The sequence below is a fragment of the Battus philenor genome, unplaced genomic scaffold, assembly GCF_028537555.1.
Source record: "Battus philenor isolate CCGP_79_NKW_IND1 unplaced genomic scaffold, ilBatPhil1.0.hap1 SCAF_27, whole genome shotgun sequence".
NCBI classification, from domain to species: Eukaryota; Metazoa; Arthropoda; class Insecta; order Lepidoptera; family Papilionidae; genus Battus; species Battus philenor.
In genome coordinates, this window is record NW_027181690.1 from 5,984,656 (window position 1) to 6,012,294 (window position 27,639).

General features: G+C 35.1%; 1 protein-coding gene across 1 annotated transcript in view; it reads left to right on the forward strand.

The window, feature by feature from the left end:
• Positions 1-27,639, forward strand: part of Fak (protein tyrosine kinase 2 Fak) — a 75,968-nt gene that overhangs the window by 42,447 nt on the left and 5,882 nt on the right. Inside the window, exons 3-22 of the mRNA XM_068769067.1 lie at positions 3,359-3,471; positions 11,118-11,302; positions 11,784-11,939; positions 12,651-12,730; positions 13,417-13,573; positions 14,495-14,639; positions 15,427-15,548; positions 16,353-16,436; positions 16,787-16,868; positions 18,222-18,347; positions 19,110-19,190; positions 20,144-20,311; positions 21,098-21,230; positions 22,242-22,374; positions 23,083-23,224; positions 23,581-23,785; positions 24,480-24,610; positions 24,814-25,202; positions 25,233-25,648; positions 26,976-27,096. Of these exons, the coding sequence (XP_068625168.1) occupies positions 3,359-3,471; positions 11,118-11,302; positions 11,784-11,939; positions 12,651-12,730; positions 13,417-13,573; positions 14,495-14,639; positions 15,427-15,548; positions 16,353-16,436; positions 16,787-16,868; positions 18,222-18,347; positions 19,110-19,190; positions 20,144-20,311; positions 21,098-21,230; positions 22,242-22,374; positions 23,083-23,224; positions 23,581-23,785; positions 24,480-24,610; positions 24,814-25,202; positions 25,233-25,648; positions 26,976-27,096 (3,169 nt within the window). The remainder of the gene's footprint in view (positions 1-3,358; positions 3,472-11,117; positions 11,303-11,783; positions 11,940-12,650; positions 12,731-13,416; positions 13,574-14,494; positions 14,640-15,426; positions 15,549-16,352; positions 16,437-16,786; positions 16,869-18,221; positions 18,348-19,109; positions 19,191-20,143; positions 20,312-21,097; positions 21,231-22,241; positions 22,375-23,082; positions 23,225-23,580; positions 23,786-24,479; positions 24,611-24,813; positions 25,203-25,232; positions 25,649-26,975; positions 27,097-27,639) is intronic.

A 27,639-nucleotide genomic window follows, 5' to 3' on the forward strand; every position in this document is an offset into this window, starting at 1 on the left:
TTGTGAATGTCGTGCAAAAATATTGCAAATATAAAAATAAATAGTTATTAGCAATTGTTGTCGCGCATCTAAAAAAAATTAGTTATGTGAGAAAATATAGGCATATCTGTATGTGTATCTAACTTAAAGATATTGAATCTGTATAAATACGATATCTTTAATACTGTGTCGCACTTGCATTCGTCATACAAAAGGCTTGACAGTAATTCTATAAGCTGATAAGATGTTTTGGTTTGATTTAGATTTAAAATAAAAAAAAACAAGGCATTATATTATTATATAATCTTGCCAGCGATTTGACCCAAATCGATCTCCCAGAAGGTGTCTAGTTTAAGGCGCGTATTGTATGAGGTGTTTTTCCTATACGCTGTAGTGTACAAATTGATCTGTAATATCGGCGATAAATATTGCACATCGACCTTTGGAAAGAGACAATCGACTCGTTATCTCTGTCGCACGAAACACAACTAACAAAACGTCACATTGGCAGTGTAGGACAGAGATAGTGCTCTACGAAGCCGAAATTACCCGATTGTCTCTTTCCAAACGTCGATGTGCAATATTTATCGCCAGGTACTGTAGTAAAATTTAAATGTGAATTCGTATTTAAAACAAAGCTTAAACCGAGTAACCGTAGAAAAGGATTCAAGGGCTCATATTGTACTACGAAACTCTGAAATCGCTACCACGTACCGTGAAACTAAGATTGTAAAGGTGAATAGTGGCCAGACTCGCATGGCTTCCGTAATTAGGAACTCGGTATGTGCTGACAATTCTTTTATTTTGTTAAAAGGCAATGGCGTAAATAAAATACTGCTTTATTTCCCGAATGAATCGTGGTCTGTGATCAGAATAGATGTGTAATTTTTGGACTCACACTGTCACCTATATGAATACTATAATATGATAGGCCTTGTGGATATTTACTTGAAAATATTAAATAATTGAGTCAAAATTATTTTTTTAATCAAAATTGCGATGATCTAAATTCATCATCAAGCCAGGCGACTTATTGATACAAAGCGTGCATAATGTCTCTCGAACTGGTTGGATTCATATGAATGGATGCGATTCTCAGTAGCCCTGGCCTAGTCATCCAGGATTGCCTTGGAGCTGTCGTTTCTGGAAAACTATTTTGAGGATTCGGAAACCCAGATTCAATTATTCATTACAATTAAAAGTGAAGATTATAATGTTATGTTGTCAGTAATACAGTTGTATTTGATATACAGAATCATTTGAACGTATATTCTGAAATGAACGTCTTCTGGGAAATATGAAGTCAATCAAATGGAAAATTGAGTCACGGCATCGATACGGCGTTATATCGCTTATTTCTCTTTCACTACCTTAACTGGAAGACAATAAATCAATATCTTGTCATCGTACAGCAAAATCGAATTTGATAGATACAGCGTAATTCCACGGGCAATAAATATTTTATCTGCTTGTCGTAGTGGACATTGTGTCCATGTATCTAAAGATTTGTGATTACTTTCATTTAAACTCTCAATATTAAAAAATGCCTAAAAATTCTTTTAATAAATTCGTTATGTATTCTACACTATAATTTGTTAATCTCACTGCTTTACAAAAATTCTTTTACTTTAAAGTTGCATGCTTTGCTGAAGGTTTTATTGTCTCATAACGTCGTATTTAATATATTTGCTTTTGTACAATACACCTTTAGGGAGTCTGCTAATTAATGGGCGTAATGTAACCGCGTCAACATCATAAAGAAACTCAATACGCACTACTGTGTCTACTAAACTCTTTTACTAAAAGCGAACTGTAAAATACCCGTAATTTATGTATTGAAATTTATATAACTACCCGCAAAAGCCGCAGAAAAACTTTTTTTTTGTTTATAATACCTCTCTCGTTAAATTTTTTTTTCAAATATGTTTTAATAATTGCAATAATGTAAAATATCAGTAACTAAGTCATTATTTAAAAAGGATAATAGAGCACTTAATCCTATTTTCTCTAAAATATTTGAGAAAGTAATTAACGAATAACTTTATAATTATTTGAAAAACAATAATATTCTCGCAGTCGAGCAAAAAGGCCCTAGGAAAAATAAAAACATTAATTTAGCCGTCTACGAATTATTAAAATAAATAATCCATAGTGTAGATAAAAGGACGCATTTTACGGCCCCGTTCATATATATGACGAAAGCTTTCGATTTTGTTATCCATAGCTTATTATTTAAAATAATTGAAGCGTATAAGAGGAATTTTAATTGGAATAAATTTATTTGAATTGTACCTAAAGAGGCAGGACACATATATTAAAACTGTGTCCTAACACTAAATGCGAAACTACACGTTCGTCCGGGGCTAAAACAAAAGCCATAACGAAAGTCATAAATCATCTAGTAGTTTTATTTTCTGACTGTAGTAGTGCTATATTTAAAAATAGTAACGTACGATGGAATATGGAATTAATGAATCTCTAGGAACGACAATAGAAAGGTTGAATGAAAAGCATTAATATATTAAACTACGAAATTAACTAAATAATAATGTCGTAAACCTAAATATAATGAAGAAGTTATAACTAAATTGACAAAATTTTTAAGACTACCTTAATTTCGTTATGACTTATATACACGCATAATATATATGTAACAAATTGAGTCATTTTTCGCACGAATATAGCGATATATGTTACGAAAATCAGCAACATCTCAACACTTTTAACGACCAATGGCCCGTATAATCCACATTGCATAATAATTTAAGGCAATTGCACATATTAAAATTAACATACTAATCGTTCAAAACAGTTTACAAGAGAAATTTGTAATTTTATACCTACGGGCAGTTATAAGCCATTTTTCAGAAATTTAAGTTTCGCGGGACTAGATCAACTGCTTAGTTAAGTTAAAACTTGCACATAATTGGTCGGCAAAGCATATTATACAGTTGACGATTTTTTAAATCATTAATTATTATTTTAGATTGTATATTATTATTATTATTATATTTAATTAATTCCATTTTGACATTATAAATTTTATTATAATGACTATATATTGTGAATGTATATTTAAATTTGGACAAGCTACTGACATTTATTTTCCCACCTTTTTTTTACACATACCTACAAAATTTATATTTGTATGTGTCACGAAATAATTTTTTTTTTAATTCGAATAAGTAAATGGCTAGCACCCGGTAGACGACCACGATCCGATAGATGCGGGGGAGTAGTTGGCGTCGAACTTAAACGTCTGCACCAATGTCGGTGTCTTTGTTGTGTAACTTGGGCCTTACAGATTACGCATTAAGATATGTACATAGATGTTTTAAGAATTTAAACTTGGAATCATGTTCAATTGTTTTATTTGCAGCCATGAGCCGGAGGGCGGCGGGCGCTGCGGCGACGGGCCGCTAGCGCGCGCGATGAACGCCGCGCCGCCGGGCGGTTCGCCCAAGCGTCAGCCCACGGCGACGCCACCACACGGTACGTACAACACACCCCGGCTCAAGCCGACAGTAGTCATGCATCTAGCTAATATATCATTAGCTGACATTATATAGGGTCTCTCGAAAGATCTTTATTCACTAAAACGAACTCAAGTAAGACTGCAGCACAAAGTATATACGTGTTTACTAACACCATCTTTATAAGTAACCACGAATATTATAACCCATCATTATAAAGGACAAATTAATTATTATCAAATACAATCTAATATATAAAATTCTCGCGTCACGGTGCGCGTGATTGAACTCCTCCGAAACGGCTCGACCGATTTTCGTGAATCTTAGCGTACATATCGACCAGGGTGGAGAATCGGACAACATCTATTTTTCATCCCCCTAAATGTTCAGGGTGGTCCACCCCTAATTTTATTTTTTAGATATTTTTTTATTGATACAGCATACAAAAATACATTCAACCCTAAATTTTCACCCTTCTGCGATTAACCCTTATTTTTTATTTGTTAATTAAAAACTTTTTTTTCCGAAACGTTTGTGGGATCAGCTAGTATCACATAAAAACCTTGTTTAACGATGCTATATGAAATCAAAAGACATTATCAGCTTTTCCCCAGTGTACTGGTTTCGGGTATACTTGTGGTTTTACAGTTACTAAGGGTTCACTTATACTTACGTATAAACTTAAAGTATTAATCGGAAAGATGAGGGGAGATTAAAAGAAGTAGAGATAAGTAATTATTTAAGCTTAGGTTAGAATTGTGAGGCTATGCTCTTACCTTAAGTCTAATCAGATTAGCTTGACTGGACTTGCTTACCTCGAGACACTTGACCTTATACAAATACATCATGAAAATAATAATAATATGAATCAGATTAGAATAAAAAGTAAAACGTAAAGTAAATTAAATTTATTGTACAATGTACAATGTAAACACAATTTAATAATAAATATAAAAAGTATTGCGTAAATCAAGTCAATCAATTAATATGAACATAATAGTGCGACTGGCATAATGAGGGTGCAGGGGTAGATTATGTTTTGCTTGTGCAAAAGAAAATGTGTGTTGTAGATATGTGTTAAGCAGGAGATCCCGAATCGTTTAAAAAAAAACTAAGAACAGCCGTCGAGGAGGTTTGCGCATAACTTCCGAGAACAAAAGTAATTTGTTCGCAATCGCTCAACAATAGAATCGAGCACTGTTGATACGAATTAAGATGCCTATAGCCGTTTTAGCGCAAATTATTATTTTTTTTTCATGTAAAATACATAGCACAGAGTTACATATAATAAACGTGAAAGATAATAATAGAACACTGTAAGAAAGTTTTAATTAAAACTTTTTAATATATTGTGATATCGATAATATATATTTTATAGTTATTATCGCGTTATATACTGTTATAAAATAACGTTTCTGTTATCTTCCTTGATAATCACAAAAAATAGGAAATTACTAAAGAAAGTTTTGTTTCTTAATTGGCCAATTATGACCAGTTTGAAAACGGATGTTTTGAATCAAATAGACGCTTTCGAATGCGTTAATTAAATTGAGCTTTGAATTTCAAACAGTCGATATTTTAATTGGCATGAGCTATCCAATGTGAACGACTTTTGTTCCGGACCACTCGACAAGAGTGGATCAAATTGTTCGCGCACAAAGATACGCCGAGATCGTTTTGCGGGTGAAAAGTTTGTTTTGTTTGAATGGCATTCGATATTATTCGGGATCAATTGAAAATGATTTGTTTAATTATTCACTTAAAAAAAAACTGTATTCTTTACCGGAAAGTACGGAGTTTTCTATTGTTCAATTAGATTTCTTTTAAATGTACAAATTTTGGGGTAAACGATGTTTTTTTCCACCATATTCACAAATATGGATACATAAATATAAACAAGGTGATAGATATGTTATAGGGGTAATTGTATGGCATATTTCTCAGAAATAATACGTAATGTTAAGATAATATATTAAAAAAAAAACTTTTTTTTTCTTTCAAAATTATGAGAATAACATATAAAAATAAATTTTATTTTCTGTCTATCCTTGCAAACTTTGAACTGCTATAAGTTATTGACCTATCGTATTTTAGAATTTAAGAATGATTACTTTATACAATTACATACAGTTGATTAAAAATATATGCAATATCTTTAAAACTTATTCCAAATTTATTATACAATTAAACTCTTTTAAAGTTTTTACATATAACCAATCACTCTGTATAGATATGTGAAATATGTTTTATCATCATTGCTTGTCTAAGGCTGGAGAGTAGAAGCAATCCAATTAATAATTTCCCTCCAAACCTACCCTCGTCTGGTGGACGATCCCTTGAGACGTCGTTCGTTTGTCGATCAATGGGTGGTAACGGCATTGGGGTCTTGACATTACCCTAACGAGAACAATTCGCCACATTTTTATATCTACATTAGAATAAAATATGTCCATTTTTAATAAAATATATGTGTTTTATAATAAAATAATGGAACGAGGTAAAAGTGTGTGGAGATGTACAATGAAAATCGCTGTTTATTCACTTTTATTAGGCAGTAGACGTCACGATATATCTCTAAAAAGAAGGTTCCGTAAAACATAGCTGTACCCTATCTTAGGAAAAGGACCCAATATTATAATAGATTCATGCTCAGCATAGAAACAATACCGTATGAACATAATTGTCAGTTCTCGGTTTAGAAAACGATTGGCAGAAGCCCATAGTATTACAATCTTCGATGGTCAATGTTAAGGGAAAAATGGATGATTCAAAATCTCTTATTTAAACAATTGAGTCATGAATTTTTTTATAAAATTCAGTAAAACACCGAATTACCTTCTATATATACTTAGTCTTGCTACAAATATCGTTACAAAGAAAAAAAATTATTATTCGTAAAATTTATTACTATGCAGTGTGTTAAATACATTAATATTAAACTATTAAGATCTATCGAAGAAGATTGATTATTGGAAATGGCATCTATTGACTGCAATACAGTGCTTTAAACGTTGAGGCCAGTTATCAATAGCCAGCACGCACTCTTTCTATGGGAAAATTCTTTACTGGCAATCATATGGATTGTTATGGCGACCCCAAATTATCATGGCGTTTAGCGCAAGCCTTACTCTCTAAAACTGTCTATTCATAATTCATAATCCAGTTGAAGACCAGGACTAGATGACTGCCATTCTTCAGCTCTGGCAAAGTCCGAAACATCCGTTTCTAACCAAGATTGGGTGGATAGAGATTATGACCCTGCGCCAAGTCTTACTGAAAGGCCCATTCTTGGTTATTGAACATGGTGTTGTTGAGGCACTTCTACCATCTCAAGAATGGCATCTTGATACACTTGTGCTGATGCTTTGATATCTTTTTCACAAAAATATGACTTAGTCACTTCTTCTTGGCTAACACGCGCCACCAAACCATACCTAGTTTATGTAGTGTAATCACAGTGATTCGGTATATCTTTATTATTTCTGCACTCCGTTTTAATATCACAAAATATTTTGTTACACATGGGCGCGAAAATAACAAGACACAATGAACAATCATATAAAAATTACAGATTCCAAATTCAAAAGTAATGTTTGGTTTTTTTTTAATTTTAACAGTGTTTATGGCCAGATCAAGTATATGAATTCATAAATAAGATAAATTTCCGTTTCCCTTGGTCATGCCATAACACAAAAAATAGTTGACCGATTTCATTCATTTCATTCTCTGCTAAAGTAAAAAAAAATCACATGAGTTATACAATGAAATTTTATTTAGTCGTTTAACAACGGCGTCGATCACAAAATTTACATATTTATTTCACATTAAATAAATAAATAAAGTGATCACTCTGAAATATGTTACATTAATATATTTTTCTCTATTGAAACGCGACCGACCAATAACTTCTGACAATATTTAATCTGCCGGGACGGTTAGTTATTATTATAGTCGACTATTACTTATAGACTATATAGTAAGTACATAGCATAGTAGTATATGTATAACTATGTAACATCACGTCGGAATAGTAAGTTATTTATCAGATCAGTGAGCAAGTAATTAATCGGCGTGCTGCGACTGATGTGAGCCGGCTGAACATCTGCATTAATAATGAACATGTATTTCATCTTTAGTAGATAATCAATAAATGATTAGGTAGGTATTTAGCTCTATAATTAGATAACGTGCATAGACTATAAACAGTACAGCCAGAATGACAGATAAGAAATAAATATTTTTATTGTGCAAGTAAAAATAGCGATTTTTATTTTAAAAAAAATTAACGTTTATTTTTTAAAACTTCCGCACAGGGTTTCCTGTATGACACTGTAAAATATAACTTAAAAGTATAAACAAACATTAATTTCATATTTAAGTCGCAAGTGATAATTGAATCAAGGTTAAGACAACAACCTGTCAAAGTATCGTAAGACTTCAAGCAACACATAATTATATTACTCATACTATCAAAGCGTAGTGGTATAATTTAAAATATTTGGAATATATCTAAATACATTAAAACAGATTTTAATTTCATAATTAAATATGTAAAATGAATTTGTTAATTTTACTTTTTATACTGGTTATTTTAACAGCTTGGGATTTTTCCGAATTTCCGATGTTAAACATCAAACCGCAAGTAAGGATTATTAAAAAAAGTCAATCAATATCAATAGCTGTCGGAATGATCCAACTAGTAATTAAGTTTTAGTATTTCATATTCTTTTTACACATACAACTTCGGGGCCTTCCGAGAACGAGATCTGATATCATATTTAGGTATTGTTGTTACGCTTTTTTATTTCGATTTTTTGCTTAAATTTTACAACACGGACGTGACGTGTCCGTTGCCATGTCGAAATGGACGTCTGACTAACGATCTTACGAGACAAATATCAATTCAGAGCTTGTGTCTATAAAACATTCAAAATAAGTAATACTTTATTCAACCCTATTCAGGAATTACTCATTAATAAGTAATAAATCTAATTAAAATGTTATGCTCAAAACAATAACATACTGCGGAAGTAAAAAAATTTCACACTGAATAATCTACTACCCACAAAAAACTCATTTTACCCGAATTTGTTACGTCCCTGCCCTACACTTGTGTATGTCAAAGAAAAAATGATGAGTAAAATTTGATGGGAACAACAATGAATTTGTGTTACCCACTTTTTAAATGTACTTACTATTTGATCTCGCAATGCCTTAAACTTTAAAACAACACATAGTCTTTCTGCGTAGTTTATTTTTATTAACAAATAAATAAGCATTCCAACAGCAAACAAATAAATATAATTTCTGTTTCGGTTGTTGGTTTATATCTTAAACATGATTAGTATTTTAATTGACGGTAAATGTTTGGAAAACAAAGGAAATGTTTTTTTATTTACTTAGCGGTTTGTACAGAATAAGAATTCGTGACTTACGAAAATGTAAATAAATAGGTTATAAAGTATATCACTTAGCAAAGCATTAGTCGATTCATTTTGGAGATTCCTATGGTAATTTTTATAACATTAATTAGAATCAGAATTTATTTGGTTAAATTTGGCCATATTAAGCCGATTTTTGTCATCCAATATTGAATATCTATAACAAGATGCTCCGTCTCGCGGACCTAATAGTTTATTTATTTATTATTTATATCAGGGGTAGACAACCTGCGGTTCCCGAGCCATATACGGCTCTTCGTAAGATTGTTTGTGAGTCTTGATAATATACTCGCTATGTTTATATGTGTGTAATTCATTACACAGGATAAAACATTAAGTTCTTTGAAAAAACTAATGAAAATACTATAAAGCCCAGGAAAAAAAAATTCATCCATCATGTAATGCAAGAAAATTTATTTTCTAAAAATATCTTAACTCTCTGTGTGCTATAGAATCGTACATACGCCTCGGATCTAGACCGCAGATTTGTAAAAACCCTACTGGCACATTTCTTGCGTGATAGCAGACATTTCTTCTTGAATGTTAATTTTGAGCTCGGCAATCGTCGTTGGTTACCTCATTTGATATTCGCACTTTTCTGCCTCATTCTGAATTTGAAACAAAAAAAAACGTTATTGTTTCCTACGTATTTCAAATTGTCTTTTAAGTTATTAGTTTAATTTCATACCAAATTTTATTTTTATCAAGAGAAGTACAATTAATGTGTTTAATTTCTATTTTTTAAATTTGTACTATGTTTAAATTATTTTAAAAAATATATTTTCTAAAAAAAAAGGTAAATACGCTGTTCTGTCGAACTTTGAAACGCTAATGCAATTCGTGACAAAATTCCAAATTATAATAAAGGACTCTGGCAACCAAGCAGCCAGGCCAGGCCACCCTCCACAAACATATTGGTCGGGTTCTATTATAAATCTACGGGGGAATCCTATGTTCAACAATGAACGCTTATGGCTGAAATAATGCTCACGATTTTATATATATACATTGTAGCTATATATATACTACTATGTAAAACAATACTGTTTTAATACAGGATACTATTCTTAACACGATCTGTACTCACTGCAATTGTTTTAGTTGCGTTACTTCAAGTGTATTATTGTGAAAAAAGGTTTTATCATCATTATTATTATACCACTGATTAGTAGAAACATGCTATTGACCAACTTGTACGGTTTATGACATACATTCCTACAGAAGTAATCAAAACTTTCCAGTTCTGAATTTCCGATTTGAAGTTTATTTCGCAGTGAACTAGCTATTGGAAATATATTCAAATGCAAACGTAAACGTTTCCCACGCTTTGCGGCGCCGACTAACCTGTTAACGTGTATAAATGCGTTTAGCATCACGTTTAACCTCATTACTATGTACAACAGTTGCTTATTGTGAGTTTGCAAAAATATGTCAGGGCTTGCACCGTTTGCTTGTATCGCAGACATATTGCCCATATATGACTATCAGAGCACTGACTGATATTATTGCAGTAACGTGTGATAAATGTTAGACACTGATTTATATTAAATTGTCCATATAAAGGTGTTTAATATCATTTTGTATTAACGTCGCTAACGCTGATGTCATACGTACAGTATATTTATTAATTTAACATGTTATTTATTTATAACTAACATAGATCATAAATATTTAGACCTGTACGTTTTCTCCACACTGTAAAAAATGCTTCAGTTGTAAGAGCAAGTTGTTCAATTACTTTGTAGCCTTTTTCTGCCGCTTTACACTTCGCAAATTTTAAGTTTTTAAGAACGTCGATATTAGAGAAGGAAAGTTATAGTATAGTGCTCAATATATCACGCGTCTCGATCGGTTGCTACTCTATAGAGCGTTACAACTTACAGTTGCTACCGCTACCGTAACCGCTGTTCACGCCTTACATATAAGCGCGATAAGGCAGAGAGCAGTATTACCAACGAATGGCAGCCCAAGTAGAGGTGATGACCTCTTGGCGAACTTTGAGCCTAGTTACTCTAGGCAGCTTCCTCTTAGACGCGATCTAAGAGCTCAGCGGTCTCCCAGCTAAATTCTATTGTTTAGAACCCTCGTGCTTAGCTACCTAAAAAGTGGTTTCATAATGTGTGCCCTCTGCGTATCAGTTTTTATGTGAGTCTCGAACAGACACTGTTTCAAATGAATAAAATTTGATTTAAAAATCGACATTTGCCCTTTGGTCTGGTTTCAGGCGCAACAGGCGATCAGTCCACGCTAAAAGTCCACTTGCCCAACGGAGGTTTTAACGTTGTGCGGACTCTACCGGACGAGGACGTGCGATCGGTGCTGAGGTTACTGGCAGCCAGGCTCGCTGCAGGTGACCGGGTCTATTCCTCATGCTACGCGCTAAGGGCCAGGCGGCTCACCACTGGGAAGGTACGATAGTTATTTATGCAGTTTGGTTACATTGTCGCTGCCTCTCACTAATAGATACATGAAATTTCGTATAAACGCTTTAAAGGGGTGAATGTATTGCACATTTACTATTAATTCATGTAATGTGCACCATATCCAAAAATCAATGATTCCAGAAATAATAAATAACCATTTTTCCGATTTGAGAGAGACTGTATAGGCACGAGCTATTGGCCTATCGCATTCCAATATAAAATTGATTTAACATATTTCAGTAATCACTTCACACAGATTCGTTTGGAAATAAGCAAATTTTTTAAAGATTTTTGCAAATAAATGACCTATTTGTTCATCTTTTTAAAACTTTTAAACCTATAATCAATCATTCTGTATAATAGACAGAAATGATAATTAATTATTTTTGCGTTATCATTGTTAATAGCATGTAGACGTTGATGGTGGTGTGGTTTGTAAATAAATATGAATATAAAATCGTTTCCAGATCCGATGGATCCACCAGGACACGCCCGTGTCGGAGCTGATAACTCGCTGGCCGGCCAGCGAATGGCGGCTGGAGCTGCGAGTGCGCTATTTGCCCGCGAACCTACGGGACCTCTGCGATTCCGACCGGGTCACCTTCCATTACTACTACGACCAGGTTAGTTATCAGGCGACTGATATACGTGATATATTCTGACAGTAATAAAATGCTATACAAATTCCTTATTTACCGAAACTATTCCTCGCTTGCCGTTTAGTGATCTTCACTCCGGTGCCTTAAAGCCTCCTACGGGAGGTTCTATTTCAATCCAGTATAAAATTCTAGGCGATTACTATATTCGATATTTATTACTACAGACGAAAAAAACAAAATCATGTAAAAAGTTTTAGTTATAATACATGGAATTAAATAGGTATAACTACTTTATCAACGACGAGGTAGGTGGTCAGATGACCATGTTAAGGTCGCCGGAAGAAATAGGATCCAGGGCTCCTCCAGCCGATCCTGAAAATCTATGGTCAACGTGCATAGGCTGAAATGATGATGGTGATAACTGTATAAAGAATTTTGATGAAAATGATCTGAAAAAATACCCGCCTGAATTCTATGATCTCTTCAGAAGCAAGTTTTGAATCTTACTAATTTTAATTGTATGTTGTAGGCATTTTTTCCTTTACGTAAACAATCTATCACTATTAGTGATCTACATTTAAAAGTTATATTGATAAATTGATAAATTAATATATGTTCATTATTTTGCATTTTCCATCATCAAAAAGATCCATCAAAAAAATTACTTTGAATAAAATTAAAACATTAGAGATTCTTTACTTAAAATATCAAATACAAAAAATTATATTCGTACAGGTGCGCCACGACTACCTCAACGCCAACCATCCCATGGTGGACCAGGATTTGGCCATACAAATATGTTGTTTAGAAATAAAGTGAGTACTCTAGCCTAATAATATTTTAAAATTTTATATGTCGTTTTTTATGTAACCTCTCTAACCTTTATTATATAAATGTCGTCCACGATTTAGCCCTTGCATATTCTATGTTTATTATTTTAGAATTACAGACTAAACGTAGTAAATCGTTACAATTTCATATTTCGAGATAATATTTAGGATTTAATATTTAAAATTTAATGCAAAAACCTTGTATCACATAAAAATTAAATAATGAGTTATTCAAAATAAGAATTTACATTGACTCTTATATTCTTATTAGTATCTAGCTGGCCCTCGTCATCTTCGCGAACTTAATGGACATTCCCTGAATCCCATTGTGGGTTAAATTTCGTGAAGTACCATGTTAATTGTATATGGTATACTTGGTAAAAGAAATATTCCTACTAAATTTCAAGTTTTTAAGCCTGGTTCCAGAGATATCGCAATGAGTCAGTACGTAGGCTGAAATCTCTTATATATAATTAAAGTAGAACAATATTCTACAAGGTGATCGCCTATTTTAAGATAACCATACATTGATTTACAAGTAAATAAAATAAAACTTTTAGCTTTCTTATCAATAATTGACATGTAATTTTTTAGACACGTTGGTACTGTAAATGCTGGAAAATTAAATAATTTCTTGTTTTTACTTTACCTTCTTTATTTACCATTTACAGATACTTTTGTAAGGACATGCAGATTTCTCTGGACAAGAAGTCTAACATAGAGTACCTGGAGAAGGAGTTCGGCCTGCACAAGTTCCTGCCCAAGTCCGTGCTCGAGGCGATCAAGCCCAAAGTGCTCAAGAAAGCGATACAGCAACAGTTCAAAAAGGTTTCAAATTTTACTATGAAATAATATACAGGAACATAAATACATAAGAATTAGTGTGACCGCTATGTAAAAATTGATTAATGTTGAGGTATACACATTCTGTACCTACCTGATTATGCCCAGACTAGCTCAAAATAATGCAAATATTACTTGACAAAGCAATTATTGAAAGAGCTAATCACGATTCTGGCACATCAATACTTTTCCGTCTAAACATTTGTTTGACCAAACAGTAAAAGGGTCACTTTTAACGATATTATTCTTCACGTTATTCAATATATCAATATTTTATGAATCGCAAAAAATGTTGTTTTAATTACTTTACAATATTATTATTGTCGATGTTTAACTCACGCACTGCAAGGCGTAAGTCTCACTCAAAGATGTAACATGGAGGGATGTACCATAATCGCCACAGTTCGTAGGCGGGTTGGCAAGAGTGTGGTATTATGGTACGCGGAAGACATTGCTGCCCAACCTCTGCAAATTCGTTTTTGAACAGTGGTGATCCCATATAATGAAACCGCAAAGTGTAAATTATACAACATTTAATCCAACTCGCGACCTACAATCGCGAGATCCCGCTCTCACCGCTGGGCTAACACTGTCTGCTACACGAATCACAATTCACCATATTATCTACATGATTATCGGTTGTTAATTAATTTTTAAATTTAATTTTGGAATTATCAATACCATGTCATTCCTTAAACAAAGGTGATTTTGTCTTGTCATAGAATAAATGAATTATTATCTAAATATTCGAAAATATTTATAGAAGATAGAAGATATTTTTATAAGAAGATGTATTACAACCTCACATACCATAAAATTACGGGATTATTCACGAGGTGCGTTGAAATTCCTCTAAGATGATCCTAGATAAAATGTTTTTTTACTTCAAAATACCAAATACTCTAGGTGGCGAACTTGAGCGAAGTGGAATGTATGCTGCGATACGTGGAAACTATGCACACGCACTACGGGTACGACCGCGAAACATTCACCGCGGCGCTCGGCGGCGGCTGGGCCATTCCCGTCGAGCTGGCCATCGGACCCGATATAGGTATATACAGTAATAACATACAAGTGCAAGTAACTCCCTGAACCAAAGGACAAAGGAAGTAGACAAATGTAAAAGCTAACCTCCTTCGTCTCACCGCTCTCATACCTCGAGGTGTAACTAACACTGTAGCAACCACTTTATCTGCTTTTGCAGACTTCGTACATTCAGATGTTACTGGCCAATAGCAGTCTAATAGAAAAGTATATCTTTGTAATAATGTTTTCAGATAAAAGTTTTATTACGGTTTTTGTTTTAATGCCACAAAATTATTTTTGTTTTATTACATTTTAAAGTGTTTTTTTTTTTTGTTTAATATTTGTCAGCTACAGACAGATGTGATAACTCGCTATGTACCTTATATGAGAAAAGAAATGAAACTGTTGTTTTTATTTTCGAGCAATTTTTTCATTTTTTTATCAAGAACCGATGGTGGTAAGTGGTTCGCATGCCATAGGTGAACCTTATAAGCGATCTAAAGTGGATAATAACTTTAAAAAGTAAATAAGTGATATATATAACTGTCCGAGATTCACAAGAGAGCCCTCAGCTTAGTGACTATAATATTTACGTTTAACGACTTCAACGCTATATCACTTTAAAGCTAACAAAACTTTATATACAAATAGTGAAATAGCATTAGTCAATGAAAAGGGAAAGGTCACCTTGTGACGTATGCTTGCCCTGACTCGCCTTAAATGCAGTATGAAATTTCTAAAAAAAAACCTGTGTTCTGTATAAGACCTTCGTGGTACTAAAAGATAAGTTTGCGATACATTACCGTTTCCAGATATATCGTACGTGTCACACAAAGCTGGCGAGCCGCCGACGTATACGAAGATAGCGTCTTTCAGCGATATCGTCGCGCTGCAGACTCTCAAATCGAATTGCACGCAACAATCACAGACGCAGGTTAGTACCGGCATTTATTTAATGCCTATAAGGAACACCGACGATAAAAACAATAATAGTCGAAAGTCAAAAGCAATTTCCTGGTCGTAAGAATATTTACCTTGACTATACTAAGATTCGTCATTATCATTATTTCAGCAGTGAAACCTCTATTGCTGGATATACGCCTTCAATATAGAATTCAGGTTGGAGAGAACCTGCATCCAGTATCTGTTTACCTCGTTAAGGGACGCTCTACACTGCGCTAGCCAATTCGTGGTCTCCACTCCAGAAACTTAAAGAAGGTCCAAGAAGGTCCTAAAGAACATTTGTTCAGCCCACTGAGTGCGCCCACTGCTGCTTTAACTTGCCAATCCACTGGACTTTGTCAATTACTTTAGTTGGTGTACAGATCTCTTTATAATGTTACGTGTCATGGAGGGGCTCAAATTAAGATGCCAATTGTACTCAAAATATTGTACAAATAAATAAAAAAGTAAAAAAGTAAAATATTGTACAAAATAGTATAATGTGAAGGATTTTGAAGCGATAGTAGAGATTTGAAATTAATTATTCTAAATACTGTATGAATATTGTAAGTGACAACAAAACTGTCAGAATATTTTGTGGTTAGATGAGTAGATCTGACAACAGTTGGAGGAAACCATATAAGGTTATCTGATTCTTGTTTGTATCAGATTAGGCTCAGAACATTCTTCTCGGGGCGTACGCGAGTGCTCACTTTAAATTATCTTATTTAAATAATATTAATAATAAATAAATCAATATTTGACTAAACCACTGATGATTTCCGTTGATTTACAGAGCGGTTCCTGCGGCAAGGCGGCACTGCAGTTGCGTGTGAAGGGCGCCACGGAGACTCTCACCATCATGTGCAGTAGCGTAGAGGTTAGCTGCAGTTATAGTTTTACAAATTCCTTTTTTTATTTTTCTGTAATAAATAGTACTTCATAGCGTTGGTTTTCAACTGTTCTTTGCAAAAACCTTTTTCAAAATATAGATATGATTTAAATATATAATACATAATTTTATATTATAAAAATCAATATAATGTTATTGTTCTTAAGCATGCATTATACTTAGTAGAGTACATAGAGTATTAGTTTCTTAAAAGAGCCTATATTATAGTTAAGTAAAAAGTAAAAGTTTCAAATGGGTTAATAGACAGCACATGAGTTCACCCCTTAAAAACTTTTACCATTTTTAATTTTTCATAAAAAAATTTAACTTGATTTAAGGCGGCGGAGAGTTTAGCGGATTTAGTGGACGGCTACTGCAGATTAGTGACGGACTCCCAGACTTCGCTTTGGAACAGAACCAGTAAGTGTATTATTATATACATAGTATTAGAACTATGATTGGATTCACACCTTATGCTCCCATTATTCACCGAAGTTATATGTAGCGCTTCTGAGGACGTTGTTTTAATCCATTGATGCCCACTGCAGGAGATAGGCCTCCCTCAAAGGTATCTATGGGAGTATAATGTAATCGTCACGCTTAGCAGGCGAGTGGGCGATCGCTATGTGGTATCATGATACGCTGAGGTCGTTGCTGCTTCTAATGACGTTTCAACTAGAAACTTTAGCTAAAATACTCCTTTTAATCTTATTCTTAGTGAATGAGTGATTGTGTGAAATTAATTTCCTTCGAACATTCATTCACTCATATAATCACTCGAATTTTTATTGGAGAAGACTTGTCCAGCCAAGTATTACACTTTTATTTACTTAGTGGAAGTAGTTTAATGGATTATAAATTAAATAAGTTACCCAACGTGAAATTTCCAGATTTAATTTTACTAAAATTATTTAATAAAACTTTAAATCAAATTTAGTTTGATTTGTACATTCATTATTAATATTTTTGGTTTATCATTAAAATATTAATAATTAACTACAATGGTAATACGTTAAAGTTAATCTTAAACATGTATGATGCGTTTGATGTAGTTAAAACATAAAAATATTTATTAATTTTCAAGCAACCGTCTGGAAACAGTTGAACTGCCAATGTAAAAGTAAGTCAAAACTAAATATCTCATATAAAAACGACCAGAATATTTCTGCTGGTGTTATTGACGATGTTACACTCATCACCATTACAGTTGTATAACGGCTGATGCTGAACATAAGCCTTTGCTATAGATTTTACACGTCCAGTGTCTTCCGAATACTTTTATCAGCATGGTATGTCTGCCTTGTGGGTGTTTGTCGTTTACCGGTTCATGGTCTCCTACTCCAACGCTGCACTTATATCAGGTGGCGCGAAAGTAATGTCATAATGTGAGTGTGTCCTAATTTCTACGAATGGCGCCAAATTTCACTGTTTTTTTAAGGATGTAATATCTATATTTAATTATAATTGTAGTTTTTACACCATAAATGTCACGGTTTCTTATATGACCTTACTTTTGCGCCACCTGTTACTTGTGAATGGTTGTAATTAGTTTTAAAACCAAATAAGTAATAGATGTCAGATAAACATGGAGAAAGTAAATATTTAAGTAAATATCTATATATATGATGCTTCAACATAATTTTCATATTAGCAGATAGACGGTTACTGCAAGAAATAGGCCTTTCTCAATTTTCACCATAATGACGGTTTTTCGTTGCCCGTGCTCAGTGAATATATAAAGCTTGGTAGTTAAGGATATAAAATAATGTTTAGCAGCTGAAATGAGTAGCAGCTCTTCCGAGGGCAAGACCAGCTCATGGGAGGCGAACACCGCGACCATCCTCTCGGAGGACTACGCCGAGATCGTCGACGATGACGCGGACTATTCCACGCCGGCGGGTAAGTCTCACTGTTACATGAAATATTTAACGTTTGAGCCTAGCACCAAAGTTTAGTGTACCTTTGCGAGCTAAAACTTTCTCGACTTATAAAGGTAAAAACTAACCTAGTGGAATTGTAAATGTCGACCGATAAAAATATTCAACTATACAGACTGAATGTGATAAGATATCACATTTCTCAAGATTGTTGGGAAGTTGTTTGAAAATTTTGTTCAATAGCAAACTACTTTTTTTTTACTTAGCGTTAAGGAAGATTTAAAGAGTTTATGTATATTTAAATAAATCATAGACGCCAACTGCACGATATAGAACTCCTGCAAAAGTATCTTTGGAAGATATACCATAATTATATGGTGCTTGGCAGACGGATTGGCGATAGCACTGTGATGTTATGGTATGCAGAGGACGCGGCTGCCTTTTTCTGGAAACTTGTTTGTGTGCTGTAATTCTATAATTAATATCCTAAGTGTGAATTATATACATTGTATCCAAGTAATCAAACTCGCTTCCTGGGATCGCAAGTCTGTCCTTAAATAAATGAATATCAAGATCTTAATCTCTGTTATAGTACAATCATTTAAAATTGATGTTGCCTATTGCTGTATAAATTTGTGGTTCTGAAACAATTTGTATATGTGGATATGAAAATGGAATTGATTTCTTATCTAGTCCGTCAAAAGGCTCTACGCAGGTTCTCCAATTAATACAGGAAATATACAGAATGTAGTTGAGCATGCATTATATACTATATCTGTTACAGTACGCGACTACGAACTGGTACGCAATCAAATCGAACTCACAGGCATCATAGGGGAGGGGCAGTTCGGTGACGTGCACAAAGGTAAGTGTTACTATCCTTTAGAAATTAAATCTATGGAGTATTTCCTTATGTGTTTCCCCTATTTGGAGTGAAACTAAAAATTTCCACAAATGATATACAAGTTTTAATAGTCGAGTCAAACAATTAAATACAGAGAAATAGCAATCTAAAAGTACTAGAGTTTAATATTATTATGAATTACAAATTGTAAGCGATAAAACATTGATAATTAGTTTTAATTTAGATTAATTTAATTTTAATTTCATATTATTATTACATATACAAAAATACGTAATTAATGAAATTATTATTTTTGAATGTACCCCTTTTAGGTAAGAGAATTAATTAGGTATAACATTTCTGATTAGTTTTGGAACTATCTCTTATCTTTGGTACTATCTCTTTGGCACATGTAGTCTGCTGTTAAATATTGCATTATCTTATAGATAGATTCAGAAGTAAAAACCTTTTCAGTACTAAATAAAGATGAGTAGACGTAGTCTTCCCCCATCTTTCTTCACAATAAGTCTTCTCATTAAGGTCGTCTCTCCACCTTATGGATGGATGTCCTGCACTATGCTTGCTGATCCGTAGCCTCTATTCTACTCACTTACAGAATCTTCACCCACTGTTTATGGTTTCACATCAGATCAAATAGAATAGTCTAAAAAGTGACTGGATGTGTGAATAGATGGCTTGTTAGCTGTCAATTAATGTATGTTGCATCCTATCCAAAAATCAATCGTTTCAAAGAGAATGAATAATATAGTAATAATGCATTACTATATATTAAAGTTTAATATAGTTTACTACCTGTCACTTTATTTTGGGCGATGGAAAATCGGCGTAAAATTTTTGAAGCTTATTGCTGACAAATGTGCCATACATTCAGTCTTTTAAAGATTGTCCACCTGTAACCAATCACACGGTATATATGTGTGTTGCGTAAATACTTATAAGAATGCATTTTTCAGGTACATGTCGAGTGACGTCGGCCAATCACCCGTCGCTGCGGCGACAGCTGGCACTGCAGAAGCAGGAAGGGCGTAGCGTGGGCGGCGAGTATGTACTCCACGTGGCCGTCAAAACCTGCAAGATGGACGCCGACCTCGACACAGCAGAGAAGTTTCTGGAAGAAGCTTGTAAGTTGAAATCACTATTATATTAGCTTACCTAGAATTTTACTTAAAAGTTTCACCGAATTTTTTTATTTGATCAAACAAAATAACTGACTTACTGCTGCCAGAGTGGCATTTACAGATTCCTCTGGTTCTTAGTTGCAGAGTGCAGAGAGCACCTAGCTTAATACATCTAGTGAAATCTGAATTGTTATTTAGCTTTAATTTCTGTGATATGATTCTTAAATAAAGTCAATTTACAGAGCAGTATACACGTGCACATTTATAGAATCGTATTTTGATTATATAACTTAAAAAGTAAAATTTCATACCTTGAAACTGCTATAATAAAAATGTAAAAATATGTTATAAATAACTATGTGATGTATTTCTACTAACCCATCTGTCTATTATCTTATGTATAATAACAGGATTAAAATAATATATACTATAAGTTATTTTTTCAACTATGATACAAAGCATTGAACTTGATACATATTAAGTGCGTTTAAAAATTCGCAATTTTAGTGTTCAAACTACAACGCGTTGTTGTTGTTGTTGTCATTAATTTTTAGTTCTACGGACACGTTGTAACAAATATTGTTTGAGACGTAGTTGTTCTAGGTTCCTGTTAAGTCTGTTTACTCACTTAAGCTAATTTCTTTAATATCAACTGAACTTGTTGATGCTTTTACTAATTCTGGTGTGATCTATAATTAGATTATTTCATTGTTCTCATCGAATACACTTCGATAATTAGTTTAAATTGTATATTTTTGTAGGAAACAATAACGATCTTTCTGTTTTCAGACATAATGCAACAATTCTCCCATCCACACATCATCGGTTTGGTGGGCGTGTGCAGTTCCCCGCCCATTTGGATTGTAATGGAACTGGCCACTCTGGGCGAGATGAGAGCTTACTTGCAACAGAATGCACACAGGTCCAAGATTTATCGCATTTATTTTTGGAAGCTGATAAAATCTTCAAATCAATCATTCATTCATTCATTCATCGTTAATATGTACATGACTATTGTAAAGATTTTCTTTGCTAATATCATTTTTATGTATGATATAAAAATATTATTCACCAATTAGAACATGGTTGCACAGACTTATTAAGACTAGCGGCTACTCGGGCAAATCATGAAATGATGGCGGGCCGCCCGCCAGAAGTATACGTAGTTAAATTTTTTGGGTTTTATTCTGGAATAGAATTCAATATTTTTTGAATGTACGAGAAAATTTTTGCTGTCGGCGGGCCACCAATATTGCCGCATGCGGCCCGCGGGCCGCGGTGTGTGCATCCATGATTAAGAATAAGTAAAAAATTATTCGCAATGTTACACGACATGTTAAAAATTATGAGGTATTTTTATTTTCATTTTCATGGTCATCTTCTTCGTTGACGGAAATACCTTGATATTTTGTCACCAAATCACAAGTTAAGCACAAATCGGTCAAAAAACATCATTTCTTAGGGTAAATAGGAACAATGATCGTCATAACTGCCAAACCTGCCCATACCGTGCAAACTTATAAATAATGCCTCAATGTAAAAGTATCCTTTGCTCGTTATGGCTAACCAATGGTATAAGTTATGTTTTGGTATTAAATATGTCTGGCGAATACAGCATAGTGCCTTAGTTACGAAAGTGATTTAGGTGGAATCTCAACGGACAACGTCAAGGACGACGAGAACTTATCTGCTTTCGTTAGTGAAGAACTGAAATGTGGCATGGTTTAGCTTATTAATATAAGCAAATAATACTTTATGAAGCTCAGCGATATTGTTTCTATTTTTACGTTTATTGTTGAGTTATATATGGTGGAAATGTTACTTCAGGGGGTCTATTGGTATAAAGTAAATTTGAAAAAGGTCCAGAAAAAAAGAAGTCTTAGAAACCTCTGGTATCGTAGAGGAATATAACAAAATGTGTTGCTCTTTATAGACTGGAGACGTGCACGCTAGTGTTGTACATCTACCAACTGTCAACGGCGCTCAGCTACCTGGAGAGTAAGAAGTTCGTTCATAGGGACATCGCCGCAAGAAACGTGCTCGTGTCCACCGCGACATGTGTCAAGGTTTGTATTATTATTTATAACTGATGTAAAGATGTCTTACCTTCTGATAAAGAGTTTTGGAGACGATGCCACGTGCCATACGCCCACGGATACATTGAATTTATTGCAAAATAATTGACCGCCTATCAGATTATTTTTAAATCTGAATTTTTAATATTGTGCCTATATAGCTAATTAAAATAAAAAATAGCGACTTTAACAAAGTTAACTAATTTTTGCCTAAATATTATCGGAAGATTTGATTAAAGAATCGACTTCTATATGAGCTGCCTAAAGCCAAAAGAAAAGGTACAAAGAACGAATTAATAATAATTTCAATATGTGAATTCCATACATCGACATATTGAAAACAAGGTAAAAAATGTTTTTTTTTTTTTAATAACAAAAAAATATTTATTGCCAACTCTTTATACCCTAGAGGTGAACCGTGTGGGATCACACACAGGTATGAGTTCCCAAAAACAGTCTGGTGTGCAAAAAGGCGCGCTATAGGAGCGAGGGAGACAAACTACAGCCCTACGCTCGCAAAGTCTAGCAATTCACATATCGGTACCTTTTATAAACAGAGTATTAACCTAGATTCCGTATACAATTTATCGTTTACGATAAACTACTATAACTGAATTAAATAGCTATAACTAAAAAGAAATGTAGATTATGGATGTTATAGGATATTTGTTTATTAAATTTTGTATTTACACTACACAGCTAGCAGACTTCGGGCTGTCAAAGCGCGTGGACGACAAGTCGTACTACAAGGCATCGCGTGGGAAACTGCCGATTAAGTGGATGGCTCCAGAGTCCATCAACTTCCGGCGCTTCACATCCGCCTCTGACGTCTGGATGTTTGGTCTGCATTTACATTATTACTTTTTAAAAATAATAAACCAATATTTCTACTATAGAGCTTATATATTTTAAGACAATAAGCAATAAGCTACCGCTGATTGAAATTAGTGATTTGCTGAGAAGAGCTGGCCAGAAAATCAACGGTAGCCTTTTTTTTAACTGAAATTTAAAAATGTTTGATATATACATTATAATATCAATCATTTAAATGAGTCAACAAACCAAGTTCCACATTTCGATCAATAAAAACTCTTAAATGCTGTAATTAGATTTATGTACTAGTTTTAATTTTAGATTTAGCACATTCAGACCCATGAAGGTTTTGTTAATGTTGTTTATGTGATGTTTATATGTCAGGCGTGTGCATGTGGGAGATTCTGATGCTGGGCGTGAAGCCGTTCAGCGGCGTGAAGAATAACGACGTGATCGGTAAGCTGGAGAACGGCGAGCGGCTGGCGCTGCCGCCGCGCTGCCCGCCGCGCCTCTACTCCGTCATGTCGCGCTGCTGGGCGTACGAGCCCTCGCAGCGCCCCGCCGCGCGCGCCCTCAAGGACACCCTCTTGTGAGTCATACAAATTCTGCTCACGACGCTTCTTATAATATTAGTTACAGGTGTCATAACTATAGAATCTCATAACTTCCTCAGGCGGATATTCCATTAATTGCAGTACAAGAATGTCCGAAAGGAGAACTTCGCTTTGACTGCTACTGAAAAACCATTTAGTACGTCAGATTCTTCTTAGGTCCGGTAGGTCGAGGAAGTAGTAACAACACGAAGTCCGAAGTAGAAATGTGTATAATCATCAAGATTAGCTCGTATTTATTTCGAATTAAAACTGTGAAAACAATGTTCAACCAATAAAAATAGTGAGCCAATCACAAGTCGAGGAGTATTGTAGAGCGCTTTCTTTCGCCCGATGTATTTAAAGTGTGGGATTCTTTCTAGGTCCCGTAAGTCTTGAGGTAGTAACAACACGAAGTCCGAAGTAGAAGTGTGAATATTCATTCGAGCTTCTCCCATATCTATATCGACGTAAATGAACAATTTTATTTATGTGGAATTCCCTTTTTCGATGCGCAGCTGACGATGACGTAATGCTTCCTCTACTCTACAAGTATTTCAATGCGGAGTATTCCCAAAAAAAATGAACCTTCACTCGATTGGTTGCTGTTAACGAATGATATCGTTATAGTATAACAATTGAAGTGTTTAAAGTATTAATGGTTTATTTATTATAATTGATGTGTAAATGCAGTGAAATCCTGCAAGAGGAGCGCAGCACGGCGTGGGACACAATGCGGCGCGAGAACCGACGCGTGGCGGCCGCCTCGTGGGGCGACGAGCCGCCGCCCAAGCCCTCGCGCCCCGCCGCCAACGTTCCGCCTGGTACCTGCCTTACGTACTGTTTGATTTCTGCGATAAAATTCGTGAACAAAACTTAAGGAGGCTACCTTCTTATGTTTTATTGACCAATTTATTATTCCGGAATTCACATAAACCCATTAGTGATGTAATAAAATAGTAACATTAATACTATAAATCGGACGTTCTATGAAATTTTGAATTTTAATTAGTTGTGGTACCAACAGCGCTGGATTCGACGTCGATGCAAGCCGCCGGCGCCGCCCCGCAGACGTACATCGTGGCGCAGAACCCGCTGGTCTTGGCGCATCTGCTAAGGGAGAATCAAACCCGAGCCATCGACCCCCAAGCCTACACCACACCAGCTTCGGTATTCAACACTGTAGCAGTCGACTTCGCGCAAACTCTACCGGAGAACGACCTACCGAAAATCATCAACCCCAAACCGGACGAAATCATCGACATCCCCCTCCAAACCGCCCCCATCCCGGTGGCTAGTCTGCATAAACTTGACCCCATCGTCCCCGAGACCGACGAGACACTGACCGTTGTCGTCGGCGCGCGGGAGAGCTGCGACAACCTCTGCCAGAACACCTCCGTCTCGCCCCGGACCGACGTTTCCTCTCCGTGCCAGACAGAGACGGAGGTATCTGTAGAAACATACCCCAGTCGAGTTAGGTCCTTGGAACGTAATACCAGAAGTTCCCTTTCTACAGAAAGGGCACCGATAAGAATGGGTTCGCTCGAAAGAAACTCCAGAGGGAGCCTATCGCATCGAGGGTCGCCTGTTCCCATTGCCCCGTTCACGAGACAACATTCCGTGCCGGCCTCTCCCCCTCCAAGAACTCGCAGAGACCAAGACATAGGTCAGTTTTCTGTTCAGGGTTCTCTTAACGCTCAACTAGCGGCTAGTGTGATGAACAAAATGAGGCAGCAACCCGAACCCCCACTTGTGGAGGAGATATATGACTTCGGGGGCGATAATGTTAAAAGCTGTGCAGCCATCGCGGCTCAGAAAGCTATGAAACCGGCCTACCGGCCTGTCGCCTCTGGTATGGCGGCCTCCCACCCAACTTCCTATGGGGTTCCCGTGGGCATAGTTCAGGGTATACAGTACGGTCAAGGGCCCAACAAGGGTCATAATCAAATCCCGAAATCCAGTCATTTTAAATCTGCAAGTCCTCAAGCCTATGCAGCTCAATTGCCCCCTGGGTTCAGCCAGCCGATGGGCGTGGTGCCGCCCATGTCTTATGTCCCTCAGCAGGTGTACAATTCTAACGTCGTCCAAGGCGCTCAACCTATGTTGTATAAGCCTCAGGTGTCCACGTCGCAAAACGCGAGTCAGATCGCATCCACTGCCGCCTACCCTGGCCAGGTTCGGGCGCAGTTCGTTTCGTCGTCGTCAATGGATGCGCAAAGCATTTACGCGTCGCGTCAAGAATGTTCCCCCGTAGTACAGACTGCACAAGCAACTCAACCCACCCAGGTGATTTTGAGTTCACAAAACGTATTAAATGCACCGGCACGCATGCTATTGGCGAATATTATTTCGAAATTTTTATTTTGGTAGTTATTTTTTTGGATTCATAAGTAGTTTGTGTAGAAAGAAGTTTATGAATGCATGCCCGTTAAGTTATGCCGTATAAGATTATTACTTATGACGATTTTTAAAATGTGTTTTTAAAACTGAAATCATAGTTATTTATATACATAATGTATATACAATATCCCCAAAATCCCCGCCGATCCCATATAACATGTATGTTGTATATAACACTCATCCGTGGTGATATTGAAATTAAGTTATATATTTTTGCATTTTTTCTTGTAAATGAAACTTTTCTTTCTTTTTTTTGCAGAGTTTTTGTGTGTCCATTGGGTTTCTCCGGTAGAATTTTCGTTAATTTTTTATCTTTTTCTTTGCGAAGTCATACGTGGAACTGACAAATCAAAGACAAGTAATAATAATTTGCAAAGTTTGCTTTATGAAGAAATGCTTTATAATAACAACAAATATTTATTTAAATCCGTTTTTTTTATTCCTAAAGTACGTTTTTTTACTTTAAAAGTTTAATAGACCATCAGCAATTTATTTAGCTTGAACATTGCCGAGCGTAGATGATGTATTCATACTATTATTGAATAATAAGAATTCAGTAGAGGAAGATCTTTTCACGTATGATTTCTTTACAGTTAACCTTGAAAAGAACTAACTTTGTTAATAACTCGTATTATTTGAATATTGCATTTTTGGTGACAGATTGGGTGACATGTGTTAACAGAATCAACTTGTACAAAAATTCTAAATCTTAATAACTCTATCAAGGTTAGTTCTTAATATTTTTTTATTGTTTTTGACATGGGAAAATGATATTTATTCGTATGTGCAACAGAGTCCAGAATTCGACACGGAGCAAGCGGTAGAGAAACGATTGCTCGCGGAACTGGCACGGCAACAGCACCAGAGCGAAGAGGATAGCAGGTGGCTCCAGATGCAAGAAGATAACTTGGTGAGACAGATAGTTTCTTAATTTGTTATTGACATCATTTTCAGACATAGGAAGTTAACTTTTAGACAATAAAGTTCTTGTCACACGTTCTACGACCATGTGGGTGGACGTTCTTCACTTGCTGATGCGCGGTTCACTCCAGAACTATAAGACCCCAGCGGTTAAGTATATAAGTTCTGTTCCATAAGTTCTGTCTGCTGCGATTCCTGCTCGCTGCTGCTTCAACAAATCATTTTGCTGAGTTATACCGGCTACTTTCGTTCATCCACGGATCGTCTTATTCCTAATTAGATCTTGTTGAAAAAGACTTAATTATGTAAAAAAACTAGTTTCGTTTATTATTCTATTTTGTATTGTGCCATGCTTAATTAATATCGGTAGAGCAATGGCTCTTTAACATTGATAGTTCATAGATGGCGCTGTTAATAATGGTGTTATGGCGTGCTGGACTGTGAAGAAATTAAAAAAATATTACAAAAAACTTTTAAAAAAAGAATCGACAATTTAAATAATAACTTTAAATGTCTTTTCTCTATTTTCAGA